Source organism: Helianthus annuus, chromosome 15, assembly GCF_002127325.2.
Source record: "Helianthus annuus cultivar XRQ/B chromosome 15, HanXRQr2.0-SUNRISE, whole genome shotgun sequence".
In the NCBI taxonomy this organism is placed as follows: domain Eukaryota; kingdom Viridiplantae; phylum Streptophyta; class Magnoliopsida; order Asterales; family Asteraceae; genus Helianthus; species Helianthus annuus.
The window spans coordinates 30,746,426-30,766,686 of NC_035447.2; the positions used below are offsets into that span (position 1 = coordinate 30,746,426).

Consider the following 20,261-nt stretch of genomic DNA (forward strand, 5'->3'; position numbering starts at 1 on the left):
TTTTTAATATATATATATATATATATATATATATATATATATATATTTGTAACCAAAAACTACATAAACATACAACATAATTATTAAAATAAACATACAAAATAATTATCAAAATAAAAAACTATCATTCTTCGTCGTCTTCGTCAGTTTCCAACCCAAGAATCGTTGAAACATGTTCCACCAAATCAGATCGAAGGTTGTGATGTATATCCCTTGACTTTATAAAAAATTCATTTGCCGCTTTATCTTCGTCTGTTACGTTACCTGGTTGGGGGTCATCATCATCATAGTAGGTTACGACCGCTCTACCTTCATCCTCCAAAATCATGTTGTGAAGAATGATACATGTGTACATCACGTTTCCAATCTGATCCTTGTCCCATAGTCGACAAGGCATCGCCAATATTCGCCACCTTTTCTTCAAAACACCGAATGCTCGCTCGACGTCTTTACGTGCAGCCATCTGGACCCTGTTAAACTTTAATCTCTTTGGATCTGTGGTACCGTGTCTTGTGAACGATTTTATGAAAACCCCTCACTCTGGGTAAATCCCATCAACTAGGTAGTACCCGTACACGTACTCAACCCCGTGTACAAAGAAAGTTCCTTTGGGTCCTATACCATTTACCCGATCATTGAAAAGAGGCGAGTGGTTTATGATGGTAATATCATTATGTGAACCTGGCATACCGAAGAACCCAACCGCTTCAAGCATGATGGCTGGCACCCCGTGAAATCCACTAGTGTGAGCGCCTTACCATTGGGTAGGACAAAGTTCCCAAGGCCATTTCATACAATCTAAATTACCTAGCATCCCGGGTAGCCCATGATAATCTGCGTGATGTTCCAATATTTGTTGCATGTCACTGAAGGAGGGCTTTCTCAAATATCTTTTCCTATAAAGTTCTAGAATACACGAACAAAAGTTGTGAAGAGTTTCTCTAGATACACGTGCAGACATTTTTAAATAGTCATCCATAATGTCCTAACTATTGTCGTACGCTAACTGCCTAAGTGCGGCCGTGACCTTTTGCCACGTACTAAATCCTAATTGCCCGGTTACATCGGGTTTTTGTTGGAAATAAACATATTTCTCCTCAAGATCTCTAGATATCCTTAAAAATAAGTTTCTACTCATACGAAAACGACGCCTAAACATTTTTTCATCATACTTAGGTTCCGCTGAGAAGTAATCGCTTACCAAAAATCGTTAGCGGTGTACCGTTCACGAGCGATGTACCTTCTCCTCCGTTTAGGTATTTGAATCTCTTCCTCATCGTCTTCGTCTTCCACGATAACTTTCACCACCGCCGCGATCGTTTGTAGAAATATTTCCGCACCATCGTCAGATGATGATGACGATTCACTATAACTTGAAGAACTCATGGAAAGATTGTGTTTTATGTGTTTGATATTATGTGAGAAAAATGTTAAATGTGGTAAGTATTTATAAGAGTTAATTACACAAATGGGTCCTGTGGTTTATATATAATTTCGCCTTTGGGTACTAACTTTTTATTTTAACAGATTTAGGTTCTATGGTTTCAATTTTGTAACACCTTTGGGTACTAACACCAAAATTAGTTAATTAATGACTAAAATACACTTGTATTTTTTTAAGTTTATCAATTTAACATATTTGGGTACTAACACCTAATTTTATTTAAGTTTAAATCAATTTTACAAAATCTATTTTTTTATTTTACCTTTTTATTATATCTCTTAATTAACATAAAGTCTATTTATTTTTTTATTTTCATATTTTTATTAAATTTCTTATTTAACGTAAAATCTACTTGTTACACCAGTATTTTTTTAAATAGATTTTTTAAATAAAATCTACTAGCTATATAGTTTTATGTAAATTAAATTTCTTACTAGTTTTAAATAATGTAAACCTTACTCGTTTTGAATTTTGGATATATATGATTGATAATAATAATAATAATAATAATAATAATAATAATAATAATAAATATCTTTCATGTAAAAAAAATTAAGCCATTTTTAACTCGTTTTTTGTTCATTTACATTTTACTATTTTAGAAAGATATCTAATTTATATAAAATCTACTAGTTGCACCTGTAAAATCTACTAGCTATATAGTGTTATGTAAATTAAATATCTATTTTACAAAAAAAAAAAACAAGTTAAAAAGAGGCTTAAATTTTTTTAGTTTTATCTAAAATACCTAGCTATATAGTTTTATCTAAAATACCTAGCTATATAGTTTTATGCAAATTAAATATCTTTTTAAAATAGTAAAATGTAAATGAACAAAAAAACGAGTTAAAAAAGGCTTAATTTTTTTTATATGAAAGATATTTATTATTATCAATCATTTCAATCCAAAATTAAAAACGAAAATTTAATTTACATAAAACTATATAGCTAGTAGATTTCATTTAAAAAATCTATTTAAAAAAATACTGGTGTAACAAGTAGATTTTATGTTAAATAAAAAAATTTAATAAAAATATGAAAATAAAAAAAATAAATAGAGTTTATGTTAATTAAGAGATATAATAAAATAATGAAAATAAAAAAATTAATAGATTTTGTAAAATTGATTTAAACTTAAATAAAATTAGGTGTTAGTACCCAAATGTGTTAAATTGATAAACTTAAAAAAATGCAAGGGTATTTTAGTAATTAATTAACTAATTTTGGTGTTAGTACCCAAAGGTGTTACAAAATTGAACCATAGAAACTAAACCTGTTAAAAAAAGAAGTTAGTACCCAAAGGTGAAATTATGTATAAACCACAGGACCCATTTGTGTAATTAACTCTATTTATAAAGGAATTTTTTTTTAAATTAGCCCTCAACGGCTAGCCCAACGACTAGTTTGAATGGGCCATTCACAACCCGCCATGTCAGCTTGCTCTCCCGCCCCATGCCCGGCTTGAAACCCAAGCCCCAAGGGCCACGCCCCAACCCAAGCCCACCTGGGGTGGTGGCTTGGGCGTTTTCCCCCAACCCACACCCCAACCCAAGCCCCATACTCCATGGCCTTAACTCCATATAATATATGACCTTTTAATAAATGCGATAAGATGATATATAAGGTGTAGTACATCCAACTATGGTAATACATTATAAAATTAGTTTGATTGAAGACGACGCCATTATATGCCTTGCGTTGGGTTGGTGGGGTAAATTCTATCCAGGTCAAATATCTTATTGTTTGTTATTGAGTAGAATCAATCAACTACTATGATGATGGATTTATCGCGAGTCTCTTCAGACGTTACATAATATTATGATTTTTTTTTTTCAATTTTATAGCTACACGGATGTTTGTTATTCTTGTGTCGCATTCGGATCTTACTGAGAAAAGGAAAAAAAACAACTTGGGTTAGATTTAAGAAAAATGAAATGTTTGCTATAAAGGAAACCTCTTGATTGGGTTGGTCATAATCATGTCATGTGGAGTGTTTTGCAATTGTTGTGTAGAATATGCTGCCAAATGGATCCTGCCCCTTAATTTTGTGGCACATCACCCAGCCTTTTTAGCCCTCAATTAGTTTTAGCCATTGCTTTTACATATTCATTTCATGAGGTAATACATAATTGTAAAAGTGCCTTTTCCTTAATTATTAGAATGGATGCCTTTTGCATTTTAATCACAAATCATGGAATGGTATGACATATAATAAGAGATGGATACACTATTAGGGTGTGCATGGTTTGGTTCGGTTCAGTTTTTGGGTAAAACCAAAACCGAAAGCGAAATGTTGGTTTTCGTTTTTTTTAAAACCGTTCGGTTTCGGTTTTTACACTAATTTGGTTTTTCGGTTATTTCGGGTTTTGAAACAAAATTATGTAAGATTGAAAAAGTAAAAAGTATAATTTAAATTTAAGAATTTTTCTTATATGTCTACACTTAAGTTATCATTTTTAACCTTTTAATTAATGTTGTTCACATAAACATAACCTTCTAATTAATTTTTATGTTTCTTCAAAGTTTTTGTTAAGACATTTCATTTATAATACTTTAAAGATTATTTAATTTTAATATTAAATTTTGTTATTTCGTGTAGGCAATAAATAAATCATTTCAATTATAAATAAAAATGTTAATGTTTTTATTATAAACACTTAATATTCAAGAATAAAATTAATAATTTCTACTAGCATGGGTTAAACACTTAAACAACTTAGACTTAAACATAAAAATATATGGATTAGGCCTACTGTTATAAGTTATCAGTTCGGTTTTTTCGATTATTGAAAATAGTTATCCGAAAACGAACCGAAATTATCGGTTATTAAAAATCCGAAAACCGAACCTTCAGTTTTATTTCAGTTCTATTTTCTCAGTTATTTATTTCAGTTGCGATTCAGTCATTTCGATTTTCTAATCACCCTTGTTACATACATCATCAAAGAGGCCAAATACTCAAATAGCATGTGATCAACCTCAAAGATTGGGTAAGTAGGCACAAACTCCTTGATCTTTGAAGTTATTAACAAAAGTTGCCTTCTAGTTTGGAAATGGCAAAGAAGAACCTTGGACTATATATTTATGTCAATAATCAATATAACACAATCCCAGAAAGGAATCTGGTTTTTTTTTTTTTTTTCTTTGAGCGAGTTAATTTATATAAAACCAGCATTGTTATCAACGACATTTGGGTTGGAAGTACTTGCCTTGATTGAAACAAACATTTTGTTTACAAGTAAATATGTTAGCATGAGACCGATAAAATCAATGTCTTCTACATAATATTATAATCATATATTTTGTATTCATTTATAATTATTTTTGTAATAAATTAGAATTAGAATTATAAATATCTTTGACTTTATTTACATTAAATAAAATATCAACACTGCAAATTCTTAAGAGAAATCATTATAAGTTAAAAACCTTACTAATCTCAGAAAAAAGTTATGAATATGACATAGTTTAACACGATGATTATCTTTTTGCATTAAAAACAGTCTTGTGAAGAGAGAGTACAGATTTATTTTAGGATTTATATATGCCCATACGGCTGAGCATAAAAATCGAATAAACAAGCTATAAATAAATAATAGTTAGTCTCTATAATTTGCACAAACTAACAAACTTAGGCCAGGCGGGGCGGTCCGTGATGGACGCCCGGCCACGCGTTATAAAACCACGAACACCGCCGCCTCCCTTGTGGTCACGCGTTATATTTAAAACGCGTTGAATCAATCACGCGTTATATTCAACAACCCTTCTTCGACGAACACCCTCAATTACGACGAACCCTTATTGTTTACGACGAACCCTTCTTCGACGAACCCTCAATTACCCTCATTTGAAGTAGCATGTTTTAATATATTTTTGGAACTCTCATTTCACACGAACCTTCATTCTGTTTGAAATTTATAATTTAATTGAAATTTATAATTTAGTGTTTTATAATTTCTAATTTTAAAATGAAAATTACAAAAATTTGGGAGTGATAGAATTCTATCACTAGTGATACTACACCCACTACATTTCTATCACTAGTGATAGAATATTGGGTGATGACATGACATGAATTGATTGGTGTTTGGTAGTGATAGAATTGTATCACTAGTGACCACCCCCTTCAACCTTAGGTACTAATAGTTTATTAACTTTTCATTTTGTAACGTTTGAAGGTATTAACATTAATTGTTTGTTAAACTATTAGTACCTAAGTATCTTATTTTGTGCAAACCACATGGACTACTATGTAAGTAACTCTAAATACTAAGTTGAGATAACCGAACCAAGTGATAACCTGATGGTTATGTTATGACTTTTGCTAACCAGTATTTATGCTTACATGTGTGTTTAAATAACTAGATTAATTGAACCGAACCAATCATCCATGTGAGGTTGAAGGAGAAAATATCATGTGACAATAATTGGAAGCCTTTATTAAAAGTTAGATTTTTTTAACATATGTTTTTATGTCATCAATTAAATTGGGTGTGTATTTTATGCGATAATTATAATTTAAAATGAGAAATTGACATAAGATTTTATAATTTAAATGTAATTTTATTATATACATTTGTGTTTTTTAGTAAATTTTAATTTAAATACACTAATTTGCAAAAAAAAAAAAAAAAATCAGGTTGCCAGGGTCGTGTTCAAGTCAACCCGCGAATATTCAAATCGTATTCGGGTTCATATATAGGCTTCGATTTTTGAGTTCGGGTCGGATTGAACCCACCAATCTGCGAACACGACCCGTTTAATAACCCTAGCTACACACCGTGGTAAACTACAAAATATTTATGCTTTATCCTTGTAATAGTTTTTTATGATTAGACAATGCATAAGAGCATTAACGTTGAATTCTTTATTTCAATTCCTATAATTACACAAAAAAAAAAACTACTTTTTCTTTCTATTTTCAATTAAATAATATTTTTTATACATTTATCATTACATTTTATCTCTTCTTTTCTCAAAAGCACTTTCAAAAACTATTAAAATATTCATAAAGGTGAACAATGTTCCCGTATATTTATAGATGAACAGTAACATTTTATCTCTTATCCACTCACAATCATTTCTTGTAATATAAATAACTCACTCACAAATATATAGGGGAACCATTGTGATTTGTAAACAGTGGCGAAGCTTGAGATTTCCGATGGGGGGGTCGAAAACGTATATACCCAAAAAGTTCTATCGAATCGGGTGGTCGAAAACGTATTTACCCAAAAATTTCTATACGAAAACTAAATACTCTCCACTGCTGACAGGGGCGGAACCAGAGGGGGGTCAAGAGGGTCCGCTGACCCCCCGACATAGAAATTTGTAAGATTTTTATATGTACAATATGAGATTTGTCTAGGAAAAAACATGTTTTAGACTCTCTAGTTGTAGCCGGTAGAAAAGAGAGTCTTATGATGGCCCCCTGATAAAGAAGTTCTGGTTCTGCCACTGACTGCTGAGCAAAAAGTTCGGAGGGTCGGCCGCCCACTCCCGCCCTACTTAAGCTACGCCCTTGTTTGTGAATGCTCTAATGGGCAATAAAGGGGCGGGATAACTCCCCCAACACCGTTTTATGGGCATTATAGGGACATGACGAGAGAGGGGAGTTTCCAGTATGATGCTAAATGCGAAGAAAATAGTTAGAAGTCATGATTAGAAAGTTAAGCATTACACATTTTTTTAAAAGAATGTGCTAAAAATGGTTCTAGGAGGTATTAAACATTACAAATTTGTAATGATCTTATACTATTTTAATTTTTCACAAATGGTGCTACTATTTTATTTTTTCACATATGGTGATACTATTTTATTTTTTTCACATATGGTGATACTACTAAAGTGTTGTAATTAAAAATGGTAAACCACGTGGCACGGCAGCACCATTTGCGGTGAGTTATATAAATTAACAGAAAAACCATGTGATTACTTTTATTATAATTGCAGACCCTATAAAAAGTTAATTTTATTTGCAAGACACGAGTAAATATTTTACTCTCACTTGGTTGTCTCTGACATGTTACACTCCAAAATTTAATGTGCTCCTTCACGGGACAACTAATGGATTAATGAACAATGATATTCACAATCTGTTTAGATGCGTTACAAAGTTGATTATAAACTTATCAAAACTAACATTGAAATGTTAAGAAAATCCGATTTGATTAGGTTTTCAAGATTTGATGATCAAAATGATTTGATTCGTTTTTCACTTTTAAGGATAAAAAACGTAGAGAATCGGAAAACAATAAATCGGTGAAAAACAATATGAAAAACAACACACATTCAAAGATCACTTAACAACATGTAAATGAATAAATTAGGTTTACATGTTGGTAGAAGATTAAATGATCATATGCAAGGGTATATTTTTTACAAGTGTTTGTTTTAGATGCGACGTGATTATGATCGAGTTGAATGTTTATATTTTTGTCTTGTATTGACGAAAAGGTACACTAATAGCAAAACCACGCATATACGAAGGTCTATTGCTAAAGTAGGCTGTGATGTATATGTGGCATAAAACTATGAATCGTTTACCTCGTGTATAAATGGTGATGCTTGTTGACTTTGTATACGTCAGCGTGCCAACAATCGTAATACTTTAGGGTTTAAACGTTTTCTTCGGTTACGTCACACACACTTTAGTGAGCGTATAGAAGCATATTAAAGGATGATCCACCAACTTACCATAATTATCATATAGAACCATGCATTCAACTCGCTAATAGCCCCTTTGATGGAGACGTTCGAAAAGAAACGACAATAGAAGGAAGAGTACCATTACTTGTGGGATGACGACAATTGGACTTGATCTAAGATGATAGTCTCGATTTAGTCGCGTGAAGGTTGTGGCGATCAAAGGTGCTTGCTTCTAGGGCTCGCTCGATATGCTTGTGTCAAGAGCTTCTACCTTCTCCACATTAACACCCACCTAAGGTAAATAAGGGTTATACAATTCCGTTAAATAGAAAAGTCAAGTTACTAAACTCAAGATTTATCGACTACGAATAGAAATCTTAGTTTTCTTTAATGTTTTTTTATATACAGAAATACAATAAAAATGTTTAATTATATACATATTTTCTCATAAATATAAGATTATAATCATATATAGAAAAAAATATTTAATAAATAGTAAGTGAGCTGACTCGATCTTAAAAGAAAACAAAGAGCCAAATTCGAGTCGCACTAAAACCATAGACGAAGCAAATCTAACTTTAAGCTCATTTTTATCACGCTCAGGTTTGACTCAACTCGTTAGATACCCAGTAAGTGAGTCGGTCGGTAACACGAACCAAGAAAAAAAAAATCCTTGAAAAGCCCCAAAAAAACACGGGGGACTGTTAAAGGAAAAGAGTTAAACGAGAGGGAGACAAACTGCTGACTTCCAAAATAATAAAAGACGGCTTCCTTGTTCTTGTGCTTGCTTTTAGAGAGAGAAAGTTAGAGAGAGAATCAACCACATTCGCTGATTCCCTCTTCAACAAAATAATTAACCCTACTTAATCCACCTGATTATTGCACTAATGTCATCTGGGTCTCCAATTTTCTCCCAATTTGCTGCTTGTTCTTGATTTCCTCTGTTTTCATCTTGTTCTATCGGATCTGTAAACCGCAGCTCAACCTCACTTTTACAGTTATGAATCTTTAATCAGGTATGTTTGTTCATCTCTAATGAGGTTAATTGTAATACCCTTTTACTAGATTCTTGATTTGTTGATTATGTTTTCCGTAAATTTGTGACAAACCCTAGAAATGCGAAACAGAGTGTTTTTAACCTTTTTGAGAAATCTGTTGTCAATTTAGGGTTATTTCAGAAATTTCGAATTGATTGTTGTTAATAAAGTTTTGGGTAATTTTGGGTTGACGTCAAAATGTTGAATTGATTGGTGTTAAAATCATGATTCAGATCTCGTTGCTCTGTTTTTGCTCTGTTTTGCTCTGTTTTAAGGTTTGATTTTAGTGCAATTTGATTTTTAATTGCAGATTGATTTGAATGGATTCACTTGTTGAAGGAGTCAGTTCTTTGTCAACTAGCCATAACTCTTTATTAGGGTACAATCCACCGGGTAAAACCCGCCCGCCTCATCACCCGTCAAAGCACTCGAAACCCGACACAACCCACACATCGGCACATATTGGAAGTTCTTCGAAACAATCTCATAAAACATCGTATGATCCGAATAAAGGGAAATCGAACGGGTTGGGACCCAATGCGGTTCTCGATCAAACCGCGAAAGATTACTTTCACAAACAGATTTTAGCGTTAGAAGCTAAAGCGGCTGGGATTAAGCACGATGAGCCCGAGCCTGATACCGAGCCCGTGGATCCTGGACGGTTTTGCCCGAGCCCGCAAAGTAGTTTATACTCGATCACACAGTTTACCGAAGCGAAACAAAGCTTTACCAATACTGAAATAAGCGAAGGTGGAAGTAGTATCGGGAAGTCTATCGAAAGTGGTGATGTCGGGGTTTCGGGTGATCATGTCGAAAGCAATAAATCGAGCGTGTATAGAGAAAGCACCGGGAGTGATGTTAGTGAGGAGAGTAGTTTGGGTAGTTTCACTAGCGCGATTTACAAACCGCATAAGCAAAACGACACGCGATGGGAGGCGGTTCGAGTCGTGAGGTCTATGAACGATATGGGAATGTTGGAGATGAAGCATTTTCGGCATTTGAAACGGTTGGGATGCGGGGATATCGGGAGTGTTTATCTTTCCGAACTGATTGGGACACGGAGTTATTTTGCTATGAAAGTGATGGATAAAGCGGCTCTCGCTAGTAGGAATAAGCTATTAAGGGCGCAAACGGAAAGGGAGATTTTGCAATCTCTGGATCACCCGTTTCTTCCGACGTTGTATACTCATTTCGACACCGAGAAATTGTCGTGTTTGGTGATGGAGTATTGCCCGGGTGGAGATTTGCACGCGCTTCGACAAAAACAACCCGGGAAGTATTTCTCCGAACATGCAGCAAGGTTAGAATTTTCTTTGCATTTGTGTTAAGAGGCAGTAAAAGGGACGTGTAATGTGTCAGGAAACGGATCAAACGGGTTTGGGTCAAAACATATCATTTTTGTACGAACCAAAACGAGTCATAGTGGGTTGAGCCAGATCACCATATGTCAATTTGTTTAATAAATGGTGCAAAAGCTATATTGTGACAATGCGCACTGTTTTCGACCCGTTTTATTTTACATATGACTTTACCCATTTGTGAAAAAGCGTCACTAATTGACCCATTCATTAGTAAACGGGTCAAACTAATGCTTTATCTATTTACAAGTAAATGGGTCGAATTTATGTTTGATCCATTCATACGCAAATGGGACTAAGTAATGCTTGATTCATTCGTAAGTACACGGGTAGAATTAAGGCTTGATCTATTTATAAGTAAACGGCCCGAATTAATGCTTGATCCATTCATAAGTAAACGGGTCGAATTAATGCTTGATCTATTCATAAGTAGACGAGTCAAATTAATGCTTGATCCATTCATAAGTAAACGGGTCGGATTAATGCTTTTCAGTATAACTTATTATGATTAGCACCTAAATGCAGGTTTTATGTGGCGGAAGTTCTCCTTGCTATGGAGTATCTACACATGCTCGGGATCATTTACCGAGACCTTAAACCGGAGAACGTTTTGGTGCGAGAAGACGGTCACATAATGCTCTCGGATTTCGACCTCTCATTGAGATGCGCCGTGAACCCAAAGCTGGTTCGATCCACCAACCCCACTGTGGAAGCAAAGAACTCCGGCTACTGTGTCCAGCCCGCTTGCATCGAACCCTCATGTGTGGTTCAACCCGCCTGCATCCAGCCCTCGTGTTTCGTCCCTCGGTTCATGAGCAAACCGAAAAAAGAAAAGAAACTGAAACCGAAACCAAAACCGAAAACCGAAATACAGAATCAAGTCTCGCCACTGCCTGAGCTCATTGCGGAGCCCACGAGCGCCCGGTCAATGTCGTTTGTCGGGACCCACGAGTATTTAGCTCCGGAGATCATCAAAGGCGAAGGTCATGGCAGCGCGGTTGACTGGTGGACGTTCGGGATATTTCTTTACGAGCTTTTGTTCGGGAAAACTCCGTTCAAGGGGAACGGTAACCGGGCCACTTTGTTTAACGTTGTCGGGCAACCGTTGAGATTTCCCGATTCGCCTTCGGTTAGTTTTGCGGCGAGGGATTTGATCAGGGGGTTACTTGTGAAAGAGCCGCAGCATCGGCTGGCGTATAAACGAGGGGCAACCGAGATCAAACAGCACCCATTTTTTCAGAGCGTGAACTGGGCGCTGATCCGCTGCGCTACTCCGCCGGATGTACCGAAACCGGCGCCGGAAATGGTGGGAGTAGATGTGAAACCTTCCGGTAACTACTTAGAGATTGATTTCTTTTAGTGTTGTCTGTCAATGGATGCTACTGAATTTCAAAGGAACTTGAACCTGTGTTTTTCTTTCTTTCTTTCTTTCTTATGTTTATGGTGGCTTCTAATTGCCTTGTTTCAATTAATTTATTACTGTTTAACAAAATCCTAATAATGTCAATATTTTTCTTTTTTATATTGTGTATTTTATATTTTTTTAGCTATAATACAACTATATATAGTTATATACTTATGAACCCAAACACTACCTTTACATTTTTATTTATATTTGTTAATTTTAAAAGCATCAACATGTGTAACGCGTGTATCTAAACGTGTTATAAATGGGTCAGCAGGTTGTAATAATTATGTAAACGAGGTCGACCCATTTATTTACAGAACAAAACAAACACGACATGTTTATTAAACTTGTTAGATGGGTGAATGGGTCAACTCATTTTCAACCCGAACATGTTTAGACCTAATTCAAAACCTGATTATTTTCATGTACGAGTAAAATAGGATTTGACATATTTTTATGAGACTTTCCGCTGGTTCTATATTTGTTTAGTTGAGAAGTGTAGAGGCCACAGGGCACCCTCAATTTGGGCTTGTTTTATTGGGCTCATGCCCACTGATGACTAGCATCTTAACGATTGGCCCATTTAGTTTGGATCCAATCACTCCTCCATAATCCTTCTTATACTAGAGTTTAAAGTTTAAACCCTTTAGTAATGTGCATATATATAATGTATAAACCTCTTAAAACATTTTAATGAGACTGAGTATGAGAGATTTAAATGCGGTCGGGCCAAAACGGGCCAGGATGACTAACCAACACTTTGAATTGTATAAACGGTTAATATATTAGATATGATTACGAAGACCATATTGAAGGATGTAGGATTGTTGTAAGAATTTAAATACATTTTTTTGCCCATTTTCACTTATAAATTGTTAGTCTTTTTAAAATTATATAAGTATATTTAAAAAAAAATTGAAAAATTTCATTTTGCAGTTGTAAGTTTATAACCTCATCTCATGGTTGCTGCCTACTGTTTTGCAATTGTATTGCACACTTGTGAGAACTCATACATAACAAGTTACCATTTGAGATCATGTCAAATGAGCTAGCGTGTCGGACATGTTTGGTAATGTGTCAAACCGAGTTGGGTCGACTTACCAACACTTTTTTCGTGTCCATTTTTAATTTCATAAGTCACCGTTTATATGCAGATACAACTGAAACCATTATAACCGTTATCGTGATGACCCCATCAATGGCGGATCAAGAAAATCATTATAGGGGCAACGTTTCACTGTACCGTGTTCATAAACCGTGAAATCTACTGAACCATCTAAACTGAAGCAAGTATGTCAGTTTGAGTTTTAATGTGTTAGTTGTGACGGTTTTATGGTTTGGCCGACGTTTGAAACTTCCAACTGATTGTGTAAGGCGAACTATAGTTATTTATTTTTGATTTTGTGTCGATTCAAACCGCTAAAACCCACTGGTTTTGTTTCTCGTTCGCAAAACCATAGTTACTGGTGGAGGCAAAATTTTCATCAAAACTGATTGAATCAGGCGTGGGTAATTTACATATGAGATGATGTTTCGATTCGATCTTTTACTTCTGTTGTAACTGGTTTCTGTAGCTGCACACTTTGTCTTTGCTCTTAAAGAGTACTCTAATGAACAATACTTAAATAAAAATAATATAATTTAACAAAAATATACATTCGCCGTTGCCGGGGATCGAACCCGGGTCACCCGCGTGACAGGCGGGAATACTTACCACTATACTACAACGACTTTGTTATGTTATTTTTTATTTGTCTAGTTAACTTATTCTTGTTTATCCAAATACTATTTGACAAAAGTTGAATCGAGATTTGTATTTTCCACCCGAAGAATGTTTTTGTGGGTGGTTAGATTGGTTATAATATATGTTGAGGCTCTGTTTGAAAAACAAAATAAAAATATATGCTTGACCTTGAGGCAACAAAGTTCGAACCAGACAAGTATACATCTCAAAGCAAACAACACAATTAAATAAAACATCTAGAGTTAAAACTTAGCTTTAATTATAATAAGTTAAATAAATAATAAGTAAAATAAAAAAAATGAATTAAACTTTTTAAAAAGATAAAAGAACACATATTTGTTGAATGAAAAAAAAAGATACAATTAACTATATTAAACCTCAAGGGCCGTATTATTAGAGTTCGGGAGTCGAAACGTAAATCGTTTATAGAAAAAGAATTATTATTAAACATCCGTATGATAAATCTATTAAAGTTCATGGTATACTCATAAATCATTTATAAAAAAAAGAATTATTAGAGTTCAGAAGTCGTATAATTACTCTATTAAAGTTCAAGGTTAAAAATGTGAATTAATTAAAATTAAAGAAAGAAGAAGAAGCAATATAACTCACGTTAACCAATAATATATTAGAACTGTTCACATTTAGTTCAAACATGTCAAAAGTCCTCCAAAATGTATTTTACTCCATACAACCTCCTAAGTTATATTGTTACATTATTTTGTTTATTGTTCTAGTAATCTGTCCTTGTAATCATATTTAACTCATTAGTTATTTACTAAAGAGATGGCAAAAGTTGTTTATAATTTCTTTTGAGATGGTATTGGGGTGCTTGCTGACTGACTATATGGAGTGAGTGAGTTTGAATATTTGATTCATGTTGATTGAATGCCATGAGATTTTGTAGAGAGTTCTCATGCAAGTTGGGTCAAAACAGTTTATGGGGTGAAGCATGTCGGCTTGAAACATTTTGTTTTTCTTAGAAATAGTTGGTGTATGTAGACTGTAGTATAATTTAATTTATATAATTAAAATTATTGATTTAGGATTTTTTTAGTATTTTTATATGTAAAAAGGATGCTTAAGTGACATGATGATGTATCAATTTTTTGATTATTTGATTTTTTTTTTTTTTTGAAAATTACTTGATTTTTTATTGAAAATGTTGACGTTTCTTTGTTACTAGGAATAACGATGAAACAACTCCTTTCAAAAACAAAATAAAAATCTTAAATAATCTAGAAAATGAAATATCTTATAAAACTTATAGAGTATCAATTTACTTTCTTATTTGTTGTCTCAAGCATAGTGACATGATGATGTATCAATTTTTTGATTATTTGATTTTTTTTTTGAAAATTACTTGATTTTTTATTGAAAATGTTTTTCTTTGTTACTAGGAATAAGGATGAAACAACTCCTTTCAAAAACAAAATAAAAATCTTAAATAGTCTAGAAAATGAAAAATCTTATAAAACTTATTTTGACATAAGAATTAGAGCACATACATCGCCGGACGAACTTGCCTCACCGTCACCCCCCTTCCGGAGGAATCCACCTCCCCTCGCGACTCATCTAAAGTCTCGTCCGAGCTTCCCTCACCCTCTCTTTCTCTTCTCCCTCACTAACCTCTCTCTTTCACCTGTTGGCCAACTCGAATCCAGATGAGAGAAAACCCATGTGATGTGGATGCTCTTAGTAAAGTTTCCTATATACATTTATTTTTTTATATTATAAAACCAATCTTCTTAACCTTAATTCTTCCATTGTTAAATAATTTTTTTTATATTATAAAACCAATCTTCTAAACCTTAATTCTTCCATTTTCAAACAAATGTAAAGTATTTATTGGTTGCTCTTGTTCTTCAAGTTTGTCATGTTGTAATAAGAATTTTAGGGCCATGAATTCACATTATCACAAACAAATAGTGTACGGCATGAGCACGACCACCCTACTAACATAATTTTCCAAGTGTGTTGGATACGTTTTCCAAAAGTAATTATATAATAATAATTCTTTTTAAATATTCGTAAATTCAATACAAGTGATTTTAAACATATCATTGTATACATACAATTACTTCATGTGAAATATATTAACATTTTGAAAGCATCATTGTACATTAATGTAATCAACAGCGCACACAAATACACAATAACTAGTTTAAAATCACTGTTGTAAATGGTCCAACTTAGACGCACCTTCGTTGTTGTAATCGGACAACGTAGACCACCCTACCCGTTTCACAAAATTTTCCAAGCTTGTTGGATACGTTTTCCAAAAGTAATAGTAGTGGTGGTAGTGGTAGTGGTAGTGGTCGTGGTAGTCGTAGTGGCAGTGGCGGATCTAGAAAATCCGTCAAGCCGTAACGTTTTATTAAAAAATGGTAACGAAATCAAAAAAACGTTATATTTTTCCAAAATTTACACTAATTTTACATTACCGCCGGAGCGTCAAGCCGTAGCAGGGGTTGCCCCTTGTTATATGTTGGATCCGCCCCTTGTTATATGTTGGATCCGCCCCTACGTAGTGGTAGTGGTAGGGGTAGGGGTAGGGGCAGCGGCAGCGACGGCAGTAGTAGTAATAATAATAATAAAAAAAATCACTATTGTAATCGGACAACGTAAACGTGTTGTTGTACATAGTACAGTCAAATAGAATCTGGCACCTCAATTAAACCAATTCAGCCCACTTCAACCTAAATAGGAGTTCTATACGAAACCACGTAGAGAAAGGCACACACACATCCATTAAAAAAAATATAAGGCTATAAGGAGTGGTGCCCGACATATGGGCGGCATCAAAGTTGGAGCTCCAAGTGGGACGGCAACACCACTCCGGGGTGGCCACCGACGGCCGTGGCGGACCCAATATTTTTTTCATTGGGGTCCATTTTTTTGTGTAAAGATTTTTCACAACCAAACATTAAAATTTTTAGGTCGGCCATCATGGTCAGGTCAGGGCTAGGATTTCACTACCAAACATTAAAATTTTCGGGTCGGTCATCGTAGTCGGGTCCATGGCTAGGAAATAATGTAGAAACATTTAGTCGACATGAAACCACTACATTATATGCTGGAAGTTTTATTTGGTAATCAAGTGTTAAATAAAATCGACATTCAATTTATCATTTTAAAGAAGCAAATTAGAGGGGCAATAGGTGATTGTGTTGTTTTAAAACACTAGTTTAATTTTGATGGAAAAAAAAAATAAACTATAAAAACAAGGCATGTAGACTTGAACTTGAGATCTATTTGTTGGAACACAAGGGATTTACCACCACACCATCTTTGCTTTTAAGGGTCCAATTAATTTATTTTATGGAGTCCTTGAAAAATTTAACATACCAGTTCTCTTATTTTCTAAAAAAAGATTGGGGTCCGTGGACCCCGACCCGGACCATGTGGGTCTGCCCCTTCCGACGGCATGTTCTCGCTGTTCATGACGCAACAAAGGTGGAACCCCTCTCTCTCTCTTCAACCGTGTCATCCTCCATTCCGCGCTCCATCCTCACCGATTCATCCTCCAACTTGGATGACGTGGCTGCCTACGTAAAGCTCCATCCTCAAGGATGAAGTAGCATCACTCCTTGTAGCCTAAGAAAGATAATATAACACTAACATCACAAACCAGACAAGAAGACTATTCTAAAGTCTCCTAAGTCCACTCCTCTTAAATTCATTGGAAACTTCATTAGAAAACACCTACTTTGTTTACATGTGCACTTAACTTTCAGTCAACATCATGAACACCAGTTGACCTCAAGCTACCACTAAAGGCTCATCCATACATCCAACCCATTTGACCATCTTGTACAGTACAAGTCAGAGCTGCAGGACCAAAACCATTTCAAACAAGAATTCAATTGCCGCAAATGTATACTGTATAGCAAGAAAACAGGAAAGAATATACAACTAACTCACCTCCTAATTAACAAAAGCACAACCTAATTAACTGCTTAAAAGTTAAAACTATATGTATCATCAAAATGTTACACCGAAAACGGATTCAACCCACTTCGCGTATGCAATGACCGGGCAAAAGATAACTGTATTGATCAGCATGATTTAGTAAATATGCAGGAAGGTGGACTGCTGAATATGAATGAGGAATCGGGCCCATTCTCGCGATGATATCCTTAAACGTGTACTCCTCGGGAAGCATATCGTACAAGTCATCGCCATTGCAGATCACTTTCTGGATCCTTTTCGGGTCAAGAAAGTGAGCGAACCTCAATCGGTCCGTGTGGCTGTAAGCTTTCATCTTGAACACAAAATCACTAATCTTGCGGAAACAAAAGCTGCAATGCCACCCCGAATCCGCTAATAAATAATCCGTTTGGCGGTAATGCGCGTATCTTGTTGTACCCTTTTGATACTGATGAACAGAAGCCCTCCAACTGGTGTGAGCAACGTTGAACTCGAAAGAGTACAAATAGTTTTTCAAGTTTAGATGAACGATCGCAGGCGGGCCATCGCACCATCGCAAAAGATCGACGGTATGCGCACTCGGAATCTCGTCAACATCCGACATTATCAACAAATCCCCCTCTTCAATGCCTGCGATTTTAAGAAGGTGGTCAAGCGCCACTCGCTGATACGCCTCTTCAACGAAAGGGTTTTCGCCTTTCTTGAAACGCCCACCAATCGTGCCGTACGTCAAACGGGGTTCGACAAAATCGAATCTTTCGCGATTGATCGCAAAGTAATGAGGTTTGGGTATGCTTGTGAATGTCGAGTTGGATTCAAGAAGCACAAACTGTGTAATATACGGGTCTAGTTCTTTCCACCTAATCGTAAGCATGTCAACTTCGTTGTTAAACAAAACCGCATCATATACTTTACGCGGGTAATCCCTTACTTCCCAACCGTGGAGTTTGCAAAGCGACGCCATCGAAACATTTTCGTGATAGTAATGAGGAATGGGAATGAAAGGTTTTGGTGGTGATTGCCATAAGGGTCTTAGAAAGTAGGTAATCTTTTGTCCATGGAAGTATACACCCACGAAACCGATCGGAATGACTAGAAACAACACGATAAACGTTCGTATGTCAAGGGTTTGCATCAAGCAACGGATTCGCGCCATTTTGCTTGGCTCCTACAAAGTGTAAAACCAGTAAACATCAACATGAAAGTTTGATTTGATTATGGAAAGCCTAAATATATCAAACCGGTCAAACCGTTAAAATAAAACTGTGAACCGGACCCTAAATATATCAAACCGGCTGACTTCTTCAGTTTAAACACTTCGGTCAGTTTCAACGATTTATGAACACACTAGTACACATCCTTAACAGTTAACACCCTATATAGAGATTCAGATAAAAAATGCATTACATGGCTAAAATCAACACAAAAATCAACCATATCCAATCACTTCTAGCTCCAATTAAATGTGAACAACAACACAAACCAATCGGAAACATAACCACATTCAAATCAATTCATTAAAACCCCCAAAACAAACCAAACAATTCCAACAAACTCGATGAATACTCGTATACCTGACCACAAACGTCGTCCCAATAGCCATCCTTCTTTTTGGAAGACGAATAACCATCAGGCATGATGAATGATGAGGGCTCAAAACAACGATTACAAAATTGCTGATTTGAGCCCTCCACAATCCTGAGGGATACTGTTGTTGGAGAATCAGCAAAAACCCCTGATCAAATTGGTGGGTTCGTGGGTGAATGAATATGCATAAAATTGAACTGAAAACGAAGATGAAAAGGGTTGTGGTTAAATAAAAAGTGGCCCAAAAATCCGACCAAAATTTCGGGAGCTCGTTATACGATAATGCTCAAAATTGTAGCCATTTGCTCGCTTCTATGGTTCTCTTCTCTCTCCAACGAAAAATGTAGATATATATAGATACAGACTTTGTATGTGTTCGTACGCAGCTTACGTCTCTCTCTTTTGTTTTCGATCTCGAGAGAGAGAGAATTTAAAAGGGTAGTTATCAAATGAAGATACTTAGGCTACAGGGTGTCGTTGGAGCTCCATGGGGCTTTATCAAGTTCACGTAGGATCCACATCAATAATGGAGCCCCTCTTTAATATATAGGGTGTGGATGGAGCCCCTTATTAAACAAAATTAAAAAAAAAATTGATTGGTTTAAAACTAGTGGGCCCCACCTGAATATGTGCATATGGACGTTGCCGCTCGCCATAGCGGTGGCGGAGCTTCAATGGCGCCCCGGCTATGGCGCCGAGGGTGTGGTAGATGGTGGAGGGGGGAGCTATAGGTGTCCAGGTGGCGAAGGGTGGCGCCCGACACACCCTCCAGCCTTATTGACTTAATCAAAAAGCAAAAATGAAGTTTTAGTGTTTGGCGAACCTAAAAGTTCTTTTCAAAATGACTTTTTGAAAAGGAGAAAAAGGCATCAAAAAGGAGTTTTTGAGAAGTTAGAGCATTCATATCAATTCCATCAAATTTTCACCCTAAATTACACTAAAAACACTACATCTTCTGTCTCATTTTCAATTAAATAATATTATTTTATACCTTTATTATTACTTTTTCTCTCTCCTACACTCACAATCACTTTCAGGTTAGTCGGTATGGTTGTGGGGACCGAGCTCGGGGAATGGTTTCACCGATCGGTGAACCACCCCTAGT

At 35.3% G+C, this 20,261-nt stretch overlaps 2 protein-coding genes and 1 non-coding gene across 6 annotated transcripts; 1 reads left to right on the forward strand and 2 right to left on the reverse strand.

Moving 5' to 3' along the window:
• The first annotated feature begins 8,820 nt into the window (after positions 1-8,820).
• Positions 8,821-12,009, forward strand: LOC110911253 (serine/threonine-protein kinase D6PK). The gene is made up of 3 exons (XM_022155851.2): positions 8,821-9,108; positions 9,440-10,429; positions 11,013-12,009. The coding sequence occupies exons 2-3, from the start codon at positions 9,450-9,452 to the stop codon at positions 11,845-11,847; spliced, it is 1,815 nt and encodes a 604-aa protein (XP_022011543.1). The 5' UTR covers positions 8,821-9,108; positions 9,440-9,449; the 3' UTR covers positions 11,848-12,009.
• Positions 12,010-13,554: 1,545 nt separating this feature from the next.
• Positions 13,555-13,626, reverse strand: TRNAD-GUC. The gene has a single exon. It is a non-coding gene; the product is annotated as a tRNA-Asp (tRNA).
• A 2,562-nt stretch (positions 13,627-16,188) lies between these two features.
• LOC110911252 lies at positions 16,189-19,590 on the reverse strand. 4 transcript variants are annotated; one of them, XR_002576913.2, is made up of 4 exons: positions 19,144-19,573; positions 17,564-18,737; positions 17,349-17,470; positions 16,890-17,236 (listed from the first exon to the last, which is right to left on the reverse strand). XR_002576913.2 is itself a non-coding variant. In XM_035984018.1 (3 exons), the coding sequence occupies exons 2-3, from the start codon at positions 19,204-19,206 to the stop codon at positions 17,649-17,651; spliced, it is 1,152 nt and encodes a 383-aa protein (XP_035839911.1). In that variant the 5' UTR covers positions 19,207-19,221; positions 19,275-19,574; the 3' UTR covers positions 17,488-17,648. The 4 variants fall into 4 exon arrangements, 1 of the variants encoding a protein (XP_035839911.1); XR_004881299.1 differs by lacking the exon at positions 17,564-18,737 and having other exon boundaries at positions 16,189-17,236; positions 19,144-19,590; XR_002576912.2 differs by having other exon boundaries at positions 16,876-17,470.
• Positions 19,591-20,261: the final 671 nt, after the last annotated feature.

What these genes read in the sequence shown, in the direction of transcription:
- LOC110911253 (XM_022155851.2), top strand. Translation starts at nt 9,450, where the DNA reads ATGGATTCACTTGTTGAAGGAGTCAGTTCTTTGTCAACTAGCCATAAC. An exon ending in TTCTCCGAACATGCAGCAAG is followed by an intron (nt 10,430 to 11,012) that starts GTTAGAATTTTC and finishes ACCTAAATGCAG; the next exon opens with GTTTTATGTGGCGGAAGTTC.
- LOC110911252 (XM_035984018.1), bottom strand. Translation starts at nt 19,206, where the DNA reads ATGCCTGATGGTTATTCGTCTTCCAAAAAGAAGGATGGCTATTGGGAC. An exon ending in GGGACGACGTTTGTGGTCAG is followed by an intron (nt 18,738 to 19,143) that starts GTATACGAGTAT and finishes TACACTTTGTAG; the next exon opens with GAGCCAAGCAAAATGGCGCG.